The sequence below is a fragment of the Lupinus angustifolius genome, unplaced genomic scaffold (assembly GCF_001865875.1).
Source record: "Lupinus angustifolius cultivar Tanjil unplaced genomic scaffold, LupAngTanjil_v1.0 Scaffold_1_399, whole genome shotgun sequence".
In the NCBI taxonomy this organism is placed as follows: Eukaryota; Viridiplantae; Streptophyta; class Magnoliopsida; order Fabales; family Fabaceae; genus Lupinus; species Lupinus angustifolius.
In genome coordinates this window covers 1-17,824 of record NW_017715725.1, presented here as the reverse complement: position 1 = coordinate 17,824, position 17,824 = coordinate 1, and the positions used below count along the sequence as shown (strand labels likewise).

Sequence of the window (17,824 nt, the reverse complement as noted above, 5' to 3'; positions counted from 1 at the left end):
GAATATATGGTATGCAAAAACTAAAGTGTAATGATACTTATGTAAATTTACACGCATACTTTGGTTGCACTTGAAAGCCATAAAACTAAACATGTTTTTTTATTTAATTTCATGTTTTCAATATTTTGTGAACATAATATAGAAGATTGATATTAATATGATATGTTTGGTTATTATTTGAAAGAACAAAAGGCATAGAGCAATAACAAAAGACAAATAGAATTCTAATATAATTACTGTAATGACATAATTGATTCTATAATGATAGAACCAATCTTAATTAATTCAATAACATAATAAAATATTCTGAGATATTTCTATATATTCTAACACATACAAGGTAATATAGTTGCAGTTATTTCTAATCTATAGTCATTCCTAACATGCATACAATGACAAATGTGATAGATCATTTGTACCACTTAACTGCCCAATACAAATTACAAATTTCTTGTTTTTCTTAAAAATCACAACATGATCAAGGGCATTTGATCAGAAATATGAGGATCATATACAAAAATCAGTAGTATATAGCAGGCAGAAGAATTATGCAGTCTAACATCATCTAGGACCTGATAGTTCTTCTGGTTGGATATTTGAAGTTGAGTCTAACATCATCCAATTAGCACTCTTGTGATGAGTGTGGTTGAAATCTTGCCGGATTATCTCGCCTTTTTGCCATTCATCCCATTTTTCAGCCAAACCATCGCCGTCGAGCATCCGAACCACCTCAGACATCTTTGGTCTTTCCATAGCGGAGCCTTGTGTGCATAGTAAGGCCACTTGGATTAGCTGCTCTACCCCCTCTTCATCATAATCACCTTGCATATTTGCATCCACCAGTGTGTCAAAATTCTTGTGTTCTAGAAGTCCTTTAACCTAAACTCGAAATATCGCCAGTTGCCAACAATGACCGTTAGTCATCGGCATTCATGTGCATACAGCCAACACAAAAACAAGGAACTAGAAAATGCCACAAAGATGTTGCTCTAGAATCTGGGACAGGAATAGGAATGAATAATCAAACCAATCTTATACAACAACAATAACAACTAAGTCTTTATCCACTAGGTCTAGTCAACTATATGGATCGAATGACGCCCTATCATCAATTATAACCGAACTTATACAACAAAATATAATCAGAATAGGCAAGAAGCTCTGTAAACATCAGCTAGGAATGTATAGAAAGAGATAAACAAAAACTCCTTAGCTTGTAATGAAGTTATCAACTCTGAAAGAAACCAAGCATTACAAAGAACTGAAATTGGATTAATATTTAGTATAGAAATTGAAAGAACATTTGGTTCAAAAATTCCCTTTAGGAAAATTAATTCCAACCTTGTTTGGTCTCCTGATACTCAGAAAAATACAAAACATAGTTAATTGTAAAAACACAGCAATATTTTCCAATTAGCACAAGGAAACCTACAGTTGTTGAAAAGGGATGCCAGAAAGCATAGACCAACAACAAAAAATTCAGCAAGGGATTGTTATGTAGCAATATTTTTATCATGAAGAAACATGTGATTAGCGTAAGTTTTTCAAGTAGTTTAAGTATCATAGAAAAGTACTAAAGCATATTGTTATGAACAGAATATCTACCCAATCAAGCAACATGACATCATCATCATTGGCAAGTCGTGCTAGATCAAAGGCCCTCTGTCCAGTTATTAGCTCAAGAAGCATCACACCATATCCGAAAACATCAGTCTTCTCTGAAGTCTTCCCAGTTGAGAGGTATTCTGGTGCTATATGCCCAATTGTTCCACGTACAGCAGTGGTAACATGAGTATCTTTGTAGTCCATCAGTTTCGCTAATCCGAAATCTCCGACAACTGCTTCAAATTCATCATCCAACAATATATTATCAGCTTTGACGTCACGATGAACAATCTTGGGGTTACAATGGTCATGCAAATAAGCAAGCCCCCTAGCAGCTCCGAGTGCTATATGTTTCCGTTTTGGCCAGTCAAGTGGTGGTTGTGATTCCTTACTCTCTACAACACAATCAATATACATAAAAACACATGTTTAATATGACAACTCAAGCTTTGAAAATTAGAAGTAATAATGTTCATGTTGAATGTATATAATGTTATTTATAGATAGATGTTAGTTTAAGGTTCAAATATCTCATTATCGATATATATTCACAATGTAACCATGAACTATTGAGGTGAATAAGACAAACACATACATTTTCTACATGGTATCTAGAGCCAAAACCCTAACAAAAGAGTTAAATTACTAATAAATTCATATACCACATCAATCCTAATCAAAAGACTAAATACACAATCAGAGTAGAGTACTAAGGGTACCTCTTAAGCAGGATGCTACGCTTCCATTGGCCATGAAAGGATACACAAGCAACCGCTCAGTAGGTGTCATGCAAAAACCTTCCAACCGAAGCAAATTACGATGCACAGCCAAGCTGATCATTTCCACTTCAGTTTGAAATTGCAGCTCACCACCCTGGGTGCGCTCCTCTTTAAGTCTTTTTACCGCTACAAGAGAGCCATCCGTTAAGCGCCCTTTATAGACCTTTCCAAACCCACCTCTACCCAGAATATTTTTGTTACTAAATCGATCTGTTGCAACTTGCAGTTCATGTAGCGAGAACTTTTTAAGCTGACCAAGGTGAACTTCTGGATCTTCCTCAGCTGCCAGTCAAACACACAATGTTTGTCAATCAATAATGATCTCATATGCAGCTTGAGTCAGTGTGTATACCATCTTGCATGTTAGTCAACTAACCCGGAACGTCGAAGAAATAATACTGTGGTCTCTTTCTTCGCCAATATGCAAGTAAAATTGCAGGGCCTGCAAACAACACAGCAGCACCTGCAGCTACTCCTCCAGCAATAACTCCAGCATTTTTGTTACCTACTAGGATTGACAGAATTAAAAGGGAAAGCATATCTGTATTCAAACACTCTGATTGTGATGGAATAGTTAGTGCGGCCCAGTTCACGAGGTTCCCACCTAGTGAGGTCTGGGGAGGATAGATAAATGTAGTCTTACCCTCGCAAGTGGAGAGGTTGTTTCCATATTGTGGTTGAATAGAATTATAAAAAAAATCAATAATATTAACTTATCATGAATTTAACCATGAGAAAGAAGCTATGCTTAAGTTATCTCCATCATCAAAGATCATTGTTCAAAACATAGTGCTTCACTGCTTCAACAACACGGTCTATTCTTAGAGTTGGACTGTTCCTCCAATATTAAGATTTCAAAGCAAAGTCGAGTTCTCTTTCAATTTAAGGTAATTTTAAGCCCATACTTCGTCCACTTTCCTTTTGGGCTCTCATGTGTGAGGGCATGGTAAGAGTTATTTAAATATAACAACTTAAGCTTGTAAGACAAGTTATTCTCTGACAAACTAAAATCGGGACCTATAACTAAACAAACATCATCAAACCTGAAGTACTCTGTTGCGGTGGAGGAAGTGGTGCAGCTGGAGTGGATTTTTGAATCAAATAAGTATTGTTTTTAAAACTGTAAACATTAAACGGGGATTAGCAAAATATCCATACATCATCCTTCAATGACAATCATAATAGATATAAACAAAATGTGTACAAACCTGATGGGAGTAAATAATGAAAATGAACCGTTCACTGGGATATCTCCACTTAAATTGTTGTATGATAAATCACTAGATTCCACAATAACCATGGTGAAGGTTACACATCCAAGTATTTAAAAAAAATAGGATACAATATATTTACTTCACAGCAGTTCATGATAAATCTAAATATAGGATTAACACTTACAGGACTTGGAGGGAAGCAATAGTGGTCAGAGAGATAGGAATCTTTCCGGACAAAGTGTTATTGTTGACACGCCTAGTTCAAAGAGCAAAACATATCGGTTTGCAGATATAAACCATTGATAAAGTGATGTAATAAGACATGACAGCAAATATTATAACGTAACTTGTCAGCTTAAAGCCTTTACTAATAGATCAAGGTGGATAGCAATGAATTCTACTAGGAAAAGTGAATTGGTTACAAATGAAAATATGTCTAAATCAAGGCACAACTGGTGCATCACTTTAGGAAATTTCGGCATAAGTTCATGAAAATGTCCCTCCCTTAAACCCTAACCCTAATATACACATTAAAACTCCCTTGCGTTGAAATAAGTATGACATGTAACTGTAGGTTACTGTAGTTTCACACTTTCACTGAATTTCCAAAGATGTCTACATAGTTTGTCTTTTTTAACGGGGTCACTATACTTCATTGAACTTTAAATAGGTCGCTACTGGTTGGTAGCAGTTTTTAGACTCCCTTATTTAGAGTCATTTAGCAACTCTGCTACCAACAAGGCGTTGGTCTAATAGTGTAAGACCCCACTAGATCCTCAAATAGGAACCAAAAGGTTAAAAGTTCAGTTACTGGGAGTGACACTTGCTATGAGGGACAATCACGTACCCCGAAAGAGAATAGTTCCTTAACCATAGGGTGAGGAGATACCTTTGATTATACCAACAAAAAAAATAGCAACTCTGTTAATGTTGACTACTATCACCCCTTCACTCCATTAGTGTGGATGAACGTGAACAATTATACTTTATTCTATGTTTAATACATAATGAGAATAAATTCAAAATTACACACATAAAAAACACAGTGAACTTTTATTGCATAAAGATTAAAGGAGAAATGAGAAACAACTCGGATATTAGTTGAACAATATAAATTTGTCACAAAACTTAAGTACCTACTCTGCCAACAAGTTAAATAGTTTGAATCTTTAACTTTTATTTTACTAGGCCAACTAATCTGAGCAATATCATCAATCATAATCCACTTGATGTGATTATGTTAGAATGAAACTTTTCTTAGGCATAGGTGGCTTTTTCGGAACTGAAAATAACCATGTTGTAGGATGCACCGTGTACCACTATTTTGTGTGGGAAAGCAAGAGTATTGAAGCTAAAAACGTAAATGAAGAAAGAAAATTGGAACAGATTTGAATAAGTTTTGCAGATTAAAGATATGAGATAAAGGAAAGCATGCCATACAGGGAACGTAAATTTTTAAGGTTGCCTAATGTGTCTGGTAAGGGACCGGTTAACTTGTTCGTGTAAAGATCCAAGGTCTCCAAGTTTGTCAAATTTCCAAGCTCATTAGGGATGTTCCCAGTTAGATTATTACCATAAAGTTCCCTGTCATTGAAAAGAAAAATGTTTTCATATTCAAACTAAAAGATGGAGAATAAATTTGCAAGAATTATATGCGAGGAGTCAAAATCTAATAGAAGTTGGGCGGTGAAAATTGAACCACAGAAATCTATATCGATGGCTTGTATAGAATTCAATATATAACCTTTTTCTTCAGCAATACATGCAGTTATCTCTAGTTCAGCATAACTGCTAAGAAAAAAAGAGGCAAATTTATCGAAACATCCCATATCAGATTTACAACTGAACTTACAAGTATTTCAAATTCGGAAGCTGACCAAGATCTGGAACTAATGGACCCGAAAGTTCTGCATTTCCGAGATCACTATCCAAAGACAAACAAGTCTTTTACTATATGCACAAAGGGTCATAGACTGCAGCTAACAAAAATGCAATCGACTTACACACGAGTCACGCTATCGTCAATGCAAGTAATGTGAAACCATGTGCAAGGATTGACAATGGTAGAATCCCAGCTTTGAAGAACATCTTTAGGGTCATTCAAATTGGCCTTGAATGCACTCAGGGCATCACCTATCATAGAAGCAATAATCAGACAAAAACATGCTTAATCGTAAATCATTTGGAGTGAAGAATAAAAAAATGTCAACATTTATGTAGGCCTATGACACTGCTCAAAAAATGGGAAATACAAACATGAATCCCTACTTCTTTGAGTCATCATTATCACATACTCCTTAGTGCCTAGTATTTTAACAAGCTGCTAATGAACTTGTAGCTCAACTTGCACCGACCCTGGTCTCTACGATTATGATGTGATGATGATGTCAGAGATTTGATCCTTCACTATCCTTCCCATCTCCTACTTAGGAATTGGAATCCTCTCCGGTACTGGACCCTCGAGTACTGGAATGCGAGGGAAATGAGACATTTAAATTTTTTTAATTCAAAAATAAATGCAGATCTGAACCATTGAAAAAATTTGGTGTCACATGTCATAATTTGGACTCTCCAGTAGCAAAGAGGATCCTAGCCCCCTACTTAGGTACTTGCAACTCCAATGTATCCCAGGCATAAAGGTTAACAAGCCATTGTCACATAATGATCCCTACCAAAAGTCACTCACTCAATCCTAGCCCAAGAAGCTGATTATCTCAAAAACTATTAAAATCATATCAGCAAATAGAGTGAACTCTACAACCATAAAATATAACAGTTTTCACTCTACAATTTACAAAATCCCCAAGCAAATGACACATAGAACAAGCACGCTATGAAAATTATTGAAAATCTTCAATTCTCTAATCATATTCCATTAACAAAAATATTACATGCAAAAAAAGCCATTAAGTGAAATATTTCAGAAGCTAATCCAAGTCTCAACATAAAAGCCTAATAATATATTAACTCCCCCACTTTTATTTCTCAATCAAACAAAATCACCCAGCAACTATACCAATCAAACAAGGAAAAAGCACTAAAAAATGGCATAATTGAGTTTTTTTAAGAACCTGTTTATCAAAAGTAGTTATTTTCCTAATGGAAATATATTTAAGCAACAAGTTAGACTCCTTAGTGTAAGAACAAAAGATCAAAACCCACCTTCTGCGTTTCCAGAAACCTTAAGCACCAAATCAAACACCAAAATTGCAGAAAGATGAAACAAGCCCATGAAAGATGAAATCACTCTCTCCATGTTTCCACACTCATGCATGACCAGTTGATTCCCTTATCCACAAACACTGTTAGAAAAAGTTGATTTTTATGATACCCTTCAAGCTCAAAAGCACTTTAAGTAACTTCCTTGACCAAAACAAAGTACATGTGAACTTGAAGATATTACCATAACCAAATTATGGCTAGTTCCAAGTTCTCTTCTTTTTCTGGTGTCAGTTCTTAGTTTGCAATATGAAGCTGGAATCTCATGTGGGTGTTCTCAGTTTAAGCTGAAAATGTTGGCAAAATAGTTGTTGAGATAAAGAGAAAAGGAGTTCAGTAGCTTCAAGCCTTCAACTTTTGCAAAGTTAGTGGAGACTATTGGGTCAAAGTCAATAGTTGTCATTTTTCTTGTTTTTATATAGTTAATAATTTATATTAAAATTTGATATATTTATAAATATAAAATTGTGCCTAAATAAAAATATAGTTCATTATGAATTATTATAAGAAATTATCTACAAGTGTTGGTGTTTTATATTTTTATGTGTCACTTATTGTGTGTGAAATTACCTATTAAAGTTAAGAAATAAAACCAATAAGATGTTTAGCTAATGATATAATGTTTTACTTATCTTTATGAAAGATTAAATGTTTAATTCTTGTGAACACAATTATTACGATGAACAATCATAAAATAAGAAGAAATCATTATCTATATGTGAATGAAATAAAATTAAAATTTCACTATTCTTACATTCTGCACAGTTTTCATAATTATTTTAATATTTTTCTTCATTTATTAATGTTAAAATTTTGATTATATATTTTTTATTATTTTTATCATGGAGTGGCATGATATTGCATGAAGGTGGAAGCAAGTATACCCCATGTGAGGACTCAGCTCCCTTTTTATCCCCAACATTTTCGTTGTCCTTCCACTTTCCTTACTCCAAAAAGAATCAATTTCATCAATAGTAGTTAGAATATTTAATTTCTTAATTTAAAAATTTATTAACTCTATCTCATTATCAATATTAATCCACACTAATCAGCATTCATAATCTCCCTCTTGGGCCTTCAATAGTGATACCCATATGTATTGGGCTCAGGGCTTTGTGACTTGGTTTCCCACCAAGGAGGGGTGAGTGGTCCTTATGTTACAAAAGCTCAAAAATACCCTTTTAACTTAGATAGATGTGTAATTTAATGCTTCTATCTTCCAAGTTCAAATTTTAACACTTCTAATAGATTTTAACTATTTTACACTTGAATCAGAATCAGAAGAATCAAGGTTGAAAAGTTTCTAGATTTTTCCTTTAGCCAGTTATAGGCATCCCTAATTTTTGAAATAATTAGCAAAGTTACCCGTGTAAATGAATGAAGGGTATTTTTTACCACATGATTAAGAAAATACATATAATATATATTGTTTCTTTAAGCATAAGGAACAACTTCAAATTTTGTTATTTTGAAATTGATATATCTTTCAAAATTCAATGTCTTTCATTGTTTAACCTGACAAATATTAAATATATACAATAATATCATAGTGTGGAAAAACTTGATTTTATGATATGGAAGACCAAAAATTGTAAATGCATTTAAAAATTGATGAGTTAATAGATTGAATTTTGGCCCTCATTAATATTACACATATCAATAGAATCAGAAATACTGTATTCATTTTCATCACTTAATATTATTAAGTTTAAAAATATTTGCTTCAACTTAATAATTGATTGAATTGAATTATAAATACTTTTACTTTGAAGTAAACTAAAAAAATCTTTTATTTGTTCAATAATTTCAATACTTGATGCAAGTATTGTCCTGATTATAAAAACTCTTCATTTTTTTAGCGCTCTTATAAATGTAGATAAGTACTTTGAACTATAACATCTATTGATTATCAAAATTAACGCGTATATGTCATTAGGTAGGGAATGACGTAGTTATGAGAATTGTAAAGAAAAAATAAATAATATAATTTAACTAATACAAACCAATGTTATTATATTTTTTGTGCTAGCGATTATGTACAAATACAATAGTTTATTATAATATTTTAAAATTGTATCATTGTCATGATTATATATATTCATCCATATAATTTTTATACAATAATATCTTATTTATCTGCAAGGAATAATAGATGACACATAAAATGATTAAATGATATTAATTGAAAATATTTGAAGATCTATTTAAATGTGTATTTACTATATTTAAAATATGTTTTCAAAGTTATCACAATCAAATCAATCGGTTATCATAATCAAAATTTATTACTTATAATTATGCAAATTTATCTTCATAATGAGGATTGCTTAAATTTTGGAAATAATAAAATAAATTAAAAAAATATAAATCAAATAAAAATAAAGACGTTATTCTTATCCATATATGTGAATGCTAAAAATCAAGAAACAAAGAACAAAGACATTATATTGTGTTGTTGATAACCCAAACAATACAAATTTCTAAGCAAACAATTAAATAACGTAATAATGTTTAAGTAAAATTTCCAAGAGTACAAATATTGAGCCAAAATAAGTGTATTAAACAAAATATATATTAAAAATCATCGAATAAAGAAAATAAAATACAAAACTCATAAATGAGTGAATAACCAATGACGAAGCCAAAAATGAAGGTACCAATAACTACCTGTGATCTTTACCTTATTTTAGAGGAGGATACACTCCAGGTGTTTCTGAAACATGCAAAACAAAAAATTAAAACAATGGTTCTTTGAATAAAAAATATATAAGTAAAATAAAAGATGGATATAGAGAAAATTAACTTGCATAGATACTTCAGGGGAGACCCAAACTATAAATAAAGGGATAAAATGATAACATTGAGATAATATAAGGAGATAAATATATTAATAACAAAAATAAATGGACAAATAAATGTAATACTGTAAGTGAATGTATATATAATGGAGATTTGGTATATACCATATGTTTTGAAGGTTTGATCTTTCTTGATGAAAATGCATTGGCTTATCAGACGCTAAAGAAGAGAATTGGTGGAAGAATATATCTACAAAATAATGAAATCAATGAAAAATTAAACAAAAAATCAATGATAAAATAAGAACAGATCTACAAAATAAACCAAAAATTTAATGAAAAATGTACTTAAATATCATATCTACAAAATAAATAAAAAATGCACTTTAAAGAGGGTGTTTGAAATAGAAAGAAAAAACGACAATGAAGAGACATAATAAAATGAAATTAGAGAAAAAGAAGATTGTTGAGAGAAAAAGAATGTTGGAAGAGAAATAGAGAGTCATAGACCTCAATAACAATTCAAATGCAATTTAAGATATATCCATAAAAAATGCAATAATTATTTATTAAATTATTACTATTGTCAAGAAAAGACAAATATAATGTGAGATGTACATATGATTACCATGAAACCATTTAGGAGGAAAAATGGAGGAGGAGATGACATGTGACAATTGATGAGGCTGTGGGAGTTTATTTTGTTATATATAGTAAATATAATGAAAAATGTACTTAAATATCACATCTACAAAATAAATTAAAAAAATGCACTTTAAAGAGAATGATTGAAAGAGAATGAAAAAGACGATAATGAAATGAAACTGGAGAAAAAGAAGATTGTTGAGAGAAAAAGAATGTTGGAAGAGAAAGAGAGAGTCATAGACTTCAATGATAATTCAAATTCAATTTAAGATCTAGCCATAAAAAGTACATAATTATTTATTAAATTGTTACTATTGTGAAGAAAGGGCAAATATAGTGTGAGAATGTACATAGGATTATCATGAAACCATTTAGAAGAGAAAAAATGAAGGATGAGATAACATATGACAATTGATGAGGTGGTGAGAGTTTATTTTGTTATATAGTAAATAGAATAGAAGAGATATCAAGTGTGTGATGACAAAAATACAAGTATGTATAAATATAAGTAAATAACTAGTAATTGAAATCCACTATGATAAACTATAAGGAAAGATACCAACAATGAGTTAGTCTAGCGATGTAAGGCTTTATTAGATCCTCAGGATGATCAAGGTTTGATTCGTATGATCGACACTTATTGGGAGAGACAAAGTCACATACTCTGAAATGAATTAATTCCTTACCAAAATGTTAGGGAGTGCAAAGAAAACTGTTGGAGCGGAAGACCCATGGAGAAAATATAATAGAGAAAATGACACCGAGAATTTAATGTGGTTCGACAATTTGCCTACGTCTACAGCTGAAGAGCAACAAGGATTATTCCACTAAGCTAAAAGAGAACTACACGTGTTTCACTCACTTCCCAAAACCTAAGTACACCCAATTTCACTCTCACTTAAGTATTTCTGACACAATTAGAACAAGAGAACAAGAAGAGAGAATATGCACTAAGTGTTAGGTATCAGTGGCATAGGAACACCTGTAAGGGGGTTGAATATGTGTAGCGGTTATCAATCACTGCTTTTCGCACCAAAACTAAATTCTGGAAGTAGCCCAGTTAATCGATTAACACCTAGTCTTAATCGATTAACACATGCACAAAATAGAATGATCAGAGAGGCAAATTGCACAGTTATTTAAAAACAACTGAACAAAGATAAAGCAGATATTTTTAAGCAATATTCATAAGCATATGGCAGTGAACAATTATGAAAAATATCAGCTATAAATTCAAATTTAAACAACAAGAAAAGTAAAGAAGATTTAGGGAGAGAATAGCGTGCAAAGTGTGATTTTTATCCTGGTTCGTTTGCGGTTCACTGCAAACTACATCCAGGCCTCCCCTTCTGATATTAGGAGATTTTCTTCATCACAATATTGAATATACGGATGATTACACACACCAATTCAAATTACAAAAACATAGGACGCTTCTTTCTTGAAATCTAGAACACCTAAACCCTTGGTTTGACTCTACATATCGCCTGAGAAAACCTTTCTCGCGAAACAGCCCCAGTCAAGATTCTTGTTCTCAAATCAAGACCTCCTAGTCTCGGTGAAGAATCCCAATATCTGTAGTGGTACGCCACCAAGAGATCAATCCAAAATACACAAAAACAGATTAAAACATCAAGGTATTATAAGCACAATAATGCTTGAAATATTACAAGTAAAAGACCTTAAGACTAACACACTCACTAATCACTCAAGCCATCAAGAACATGTTAGTTAATCAAAAACAGGAATCAATATATATCTCTAGCAATCTTTACAAATAATGCATGAACATGTGAGCAATATAAGAAGGAGAATAAGAATGTGAAAAAAATATACAAAACAAAAATCAATTATGCATGGTAACTCTCTTCTCAGACATGCAACTCTCTTGCAAAAACAGAATACAAAACAAAATATGCTCTCTAAAATCAATCCTATACGATGGAATGCAATGCTATAGTTTTCTAGAAGTTGCCTCAATTTATACTAGGCAGTTTTTACAGTTGGATTCGTTGCAATCAGTTAAACGGTTAAAACAGAAATCAATTATAACACAAAACAGACTTGTTAATGGATTAAGGCAACCTGTTAATCGATTAACCAGTGCAATATAATTGTAATAGAAACACCGATTTAACAGAAAAACAGTTGAGTTAATCGATTAAGTCACCACGTTAATCGATTAACTAGCATATTAAAATACATGGTACAAAGGTAAACATCTCATATGCTATGCACAATTTCTATACATGTTTTAGCAATTATATTATGTCTAATATGCACATATAACATGTATGATTAATGCATGAACATACATTTAACTTAGATGATATGTCTCATGGAAATGATATGACAATTATGATGGCTTGGGAGACTTGCACCTAGGTTCACCTCACCTATGCTCACTTACTACGACACACATCCCAGACTACTTAGAATAATGACTCTATTAATATCCTAATCTAGATACGACCAAATGAGCTTTAGACATGTTGATTGTTGAGCCATCTTCAAGCTTTAATAGAACCTTGTCTTCATCAAAATATAGGCAAAACATTGCTAGTGCTATCCTTGACACTTTGCACTTTCAATCTCCTCCTTTTTGATGATGACAAATACCACATCAAAATAGTTTGAAAAGTTTGATGAATTAGCTTGACGATAAGTTTGCATAATGGTTGTTATTCAAAGTTTCAAAGTTGAAGCGCCTTTGCTCCCCCTTAGGTAAGCAATCATATTACGGAAGCTGTATACAACCTACAAAAGCTATTACAATCTGCGAAATACATTTAACACAACAAGCAACCTTTCTCTCCCTTTTGACATTATCAAAAAGATACAAGTATTCAATTCTAGTCAAAAGTCGGAAGAGTTATTAGAGTTATGACAGACTGTAATTAATCAATTAATTTTGGGCGATTAATCAATCAACCAGCTGTAAGAAACTTGAACAAATGCACATTTATACATCATTTAATCGATTAACAGTAGGGCTTAATCCATTAAATGGAAAGCAAACAACAACAGAACAAAATTAATGGCATGAAAGGCTATGTTTACTCAAATTAAGCATGTAATGATTAAGCATTTGATATATTTGAGCAGTTAACAGCAGACATAAGCATTCAATATTGATACATACACCAAACATGATCAAGATCCATTAAACATACGAGTATACTATTTGAAACATAATTACCATTCAAGCATGATTAAGAAAATTTGAAATCATTATAAAGCATTGTCAAATTTAGAAGCAGTAATTCAGCAGAAGATTAGAGTTATTACAATCCATATGAAAGCAAAAGCATGAAATAAAAGATAAGTTCTCAAGAGGGAACAAGGAACAACAATGTCCATTAGCTAGGAAGGATAATATTAAAGCTCTAAGGCCTCATAACTAGGGATGAGATGGAGGGTTTTCGTTGTCAGGAATCATCGAGCTACCACCACCCTTGATGAGGGTACTCAACTTGTTGAACTCAGCACACAACCTTCTGTTTTGAGAGTCAGCAGTTATTTGAACATGATTCCTCAAGGATTGGTAATGGTTGTCAATATAAGCATTCTGACGCTCCTCAAAATTCTCTAGATCTGTATGATATGAGTCCTTCAGAGACTGAAAGTGAAGATCCATCCTATTGTTGAGACATTGTTCCATAGCATCCAAGTATGATTGTCCGAAAGCTGGTTCTTGTGATGCATGACCAGAAGACTCCCCCTGAATAGCAGCAAATGGCTCTTGATTATCATCTTGATCATCCTCACCAGAGGGGTCAAGATTCACAGTGTTAAAGACCTCTTGATATTGCCATATGTTGTCGTACTTGTATTATTGTATATACCCATCTTATGAATCAAACTCTCACCAATCAAGTGATCCTTGTCAGAACAATCCATCACTATAGTATCCGAAACATCAATATGCAGATAATCAATAATTCGCGAAATGAAGATACTATAAGGAAGCAACCTTGATTGTGACGTGGAGACGCTGTACATGACCTTTAGAATCTCATCAGGCCAATTAATCATTACGTTCTCCTTCACAGTAAACATGAACCTCAAATCATTTACTGTAGGTTGTGCATGTTTTGTGTTCCTTTGAATCAGAATATAAGCAATCAGATAATGTAAGAGCCTATTCTCTACGGACAACGACCTGACTTTGGTTAACTCACCCTGAACATATAACTGAGGTCTATGCAAACAAGACTTATACATTTCAGAAGCATCGAAAGAGTTGTTGTTTTCCCAACCATAGTCACTTACACTAGTACATGATAAACCACCCACATTCATAAAAATGTCTTCATTAATCTCAAACAGTTTTTCAGCAATCATTGACCAATACTTTCCATCTTTGTATCTAAAGTTGGCATAATACTCCCTAACTAGAGCAGGGTAGATATTACCTTTTAATTTCAAGAAGGGGACAACCCCTTGATCTTGCAAACCATGTGGAAAGTCGAAGTTTTGTTCCGCTAACCAAGTCAAATTTGAAAACCGAATGTATGTTGGTTCCCCCCCCCCCTCCTTAAATTTGAGCAACTGAGTTTCTTGTAGAATCATTGAATAGTACGGGTCCCCATGGTCCTGTCTTGCTTGTTTAGATGGCATGACTTTCAGGACACGCGGTGGACGTTGAGCAATTGTTTTGACTCTTTTAGCACTTCCTCTCTCCATTGATGTTGGAACTGAACCGTGATGAAGGTTTAATGGAGGGATTGAGGGAAATCTAATGTAGGATTTTCAATTTGGGGAAAACGGATTCCTTGGAAATTGGAGATGGAGAAGCCGGTTTATGGAGTGGAAATGGAGTGGGGTGATTCGGTTTGGGCTAGGTTAGAGCTTAGAGATGATGTTGGGCTTGTTCCTCTGAGATTTGAGAGAAAAGGGGATGAATGAGGTTTTGAAAAATGCCCAGAAACGCTTCTGTTTTTAATATACTGATGGCGTTAATCGATTAACATCATTACTTAATCGATTACCTGAGTTAAAAATACCAGGTTTCAAAAAATTTACCCAGGTAATCGATTAACTGATGGCTTTAATCGATTAAATGCATCAGATACAACGTTTTGGATGTTTTTAAAAGCATGCAGGGATTTCAAACTCTTTATTAAATCAGTTTTAAGCAATCACACACACACACACATATATATATATATAAGGCTTTTATATATAGAATCATGGATCATACATGGAATAGTTAACATTCAACATGTTTTCAGTTTAAAGCATACAAGGCAAATAAGTCATGCAAGACAATTAACATAAGCTCAATCAAGATATTTGTCATCAAGGATTTCTAGTTCTCTTTGAAGAACATAGAAAGTATCTCATCAGAGGGGCTTGGTGAAAATATCCGCTAATTGATTAGATGATTCAACAAATTCTAACACACAATCACCTTTTTGAACATGATCAGGCAAAAAAAATGATGCCTTATTTCAATATGCTTGGTTCTAAAATGGAAGACCAGATTCTTGGAGAGGTTAATGACACTTGTTATCACACTTAATATGGATCTTTTCTAATATAAGCCCAAAGTCCTTAAGTTGCTGCTTCATCCAAAGGATTTGAGCACAACACACGCCAACGGCAATGTATTCCGCTTCAGCGGTGGAGAAAGCAACGCATGCTTGCTTTTTTACTATACCATGCCACTAAGGAACTGCCTAATAGGTGACAAGTTCCACTAGTGCTTTTTCAATCGTACTTACACCCAGCGAAGTTGGAATCGGAGTAACCTACCAAGGATAAGGAGGCATCCCTAGGATACCATAATTCCATATTTATAGTTCCCTTTAAATATCTCATGATACATTTTACAACAATATAATGTGATTCTTTTGGTAAAGCTTGAAATCTAGCACACATACAAACGCTAAACATAACATCGGGACAACTAGAAGTTATACAATAAGGAGCCGATAATCCCACGATATTTAGTTACCTCAATTGCTTTTCCCTTTTCATCTTTGTCAAGATAACATGCGGACACCATAGGTGCTGATGCCTTTTTATATTGCTCCATATTGAATCCCTTTTCATCTTTGTCAAGATAACATGCGGAAGCCATGGGTGTAGATGCATATTTGCATTGCTCCATATCAAACTTCTTTAGTAATTCTTTGCAGTACTTCGATTGATGAATGGAGATTCCACTTTCCATTTGTTTAATTTGAAGCCCAAGGAAGAAAGTCAGCTCACTCATCATCGACATCTCAAACTCGCCCTGCATCAACTCAGAAAATTCCTTACAAAGGATGTCATTAGTAGATCCGAAGATAATATCATCAACATATATTTGAATAAGTAAAATATGATTATCTAATCTATGGATAAATAAATTGGTGTCGACCAAGCTTCTTTCGAACCCTTTTTCAAGTAGGAATGAACTCAATCTTTCGTACCAGGCTCTAGGAGCCTGTTTTAGGCCATAGAGGGCCTTCTTGAGTTTATACACATGGTTTGGGTATTTGAAGTTTTCAAACCCTGGTGGTTGGTCTATTACACCTCCTCTTGAATATAGCCATTTAAAAATGTGCTATTAACATCCATTTGGAATAGTTTAAAGTTCATGATTGGTGTAAAAGATAAGAGCATCCTAATGGCCTCAAGTCTGGCTACAAGAGTGTAGGTCTCATCATAATCGATGCCCTCCTCCTGGTTGTAGCCTTTGGCCACTAAGCAAGCCTTATTTCTTATTATTAAGCCAGATTCATCTAGCTTATTACGAAAGACCCATCTAGTGCCAATCACAAGATGATCTTTTGGCTTGGGGACCAATTCCCACACATTATTTCGCTCAAACTGGTTTAGCAATTCTTGCATAGCTATACCTCAGTGTACATCCCTCGATGGCTTCATCGATGGTCTTTGGCTCTATTTGAGATACAAATGCAACAAAATTACAGAAATTACATAAAGAAGTACGGGTTACCACCCCCGTAGATATGTCACCTAACACCTTATGGAGTGGATGATCCTTTTTAGTTTTCCACACAATATGCATGTCCTGATGTTCTTCTTCTACTGTTTGCTCACCATCTCCTTGTTGGATTTGGTTCATGTCCTTTGATTGAACTTCTTCTAGTGTACCTGAAATGTCATCAGAAAAGACATTTCTCTTCTCTTTTGGAGAAGATTTGTCAAAGTGAACATGAATAGATTCTTATACTTGCATGATATATTTATTGAACACACGAAAAGTCTTACTATGTCCTGAATATCCTAAGAATATGCCCTCATTAGCCTTCGAGTCAAATTTTCCTAAAGATCTTTTTCCATTATTTAAAATAAAACATTTGCACCTGAATGCATGAAGATGAGCAATATTCGGTTTTCGGCCTTTAAGAATTTCATAAGGTGTTTTCGAAAAACTAGGTCTGAGTAGTATTCGATTCATTACATAACAGGCAGTGTGAACTTTATCAGTCCAGAAATATTTTGGAGCCTTGCTCTCATTTAGCATGCTCCTCACGAGTTCTTCTAGAACTCTATTTTTCCTTTCAACAACTCCATTTTGTTGAGGGGTACGGGGAGTTGAGAACTGATG

General features: G+C 33.5%; 1 protein-coding gene across 2 annotated transcripts; it reads right to left on the bottom strand.

Moving 5' to 3' along the window:
• Positions 1-337: 337 nt before the first annotated feature.
• Positions 338-7,182, bottom strand: LOC109336913 (BRASSINOSTEROID INSENSITIVE 1-associated receptor kinase 1-like). 2 transcript variants are annotated; one of them, XM_019573747.1, is made up of 12 exons: positions 7,002-7,182; positions 6,761-6,900; positions 5,602-5,731; positions 5,451-5,522; positions 5,039-5,182; positions 3,783-3,854; positions 3,593-3,664; positions 3,428-3,504; positions 2,761-2,889; positions 2,325-2,666; positions 1,606-2,000; positions 338-879 (listed from the first exon to the last, which is right to left on the bottom strand). In XM_019573747.1, exons 2-12 carry the CDS (start codon positions 6,870-6,872, stop codon positions 562-564), a joined length of 1,863 nt encoding a protein of 620 aa, XP_019429292.1. In that variant the 5' UTR covers positions 6,873-6,900; positions 7,002-7,182; the 3' UTR covers positions 338-561. The 2 variants fall into 2 exon arrangements, with proteins under 2 accessions (XP_019429292.1, XP_019429293.1); XM_019573748.1 differs by having other exon boundaries at positions 6,761-6,886.
• Positions 7,183-17,824: the final 10,642 nt, after the last annotated feature.

What these genes read in the sequence shown, in the direction of transcription:
- LOC109336913 (XM_019573747.1), bottom strand. Translation starts at nt 6,872, where the DNA reads ATGCATGAGTGTGGAAACATGGAGAGAGTGATTTCATCTTTCATGGGC. An exon ending in GACGATAGCGTGACTCGTGT is followed by an intron (nt 5,523 to 5,601) that starts GTAAGTCGATTG and finishes GTCTTTGGATAG; the next exon opens with TGATCTCGGAAATGCAGAAC. An exon ending in CTTCCGAATTTGAAATACTT is followed by an intron (nt 5,183 to 5,450) that starts GTAAGTTCAGTT and finishes TTTCAATGACAG; the next exon opens with GGAACTTTATGGTAATAATC.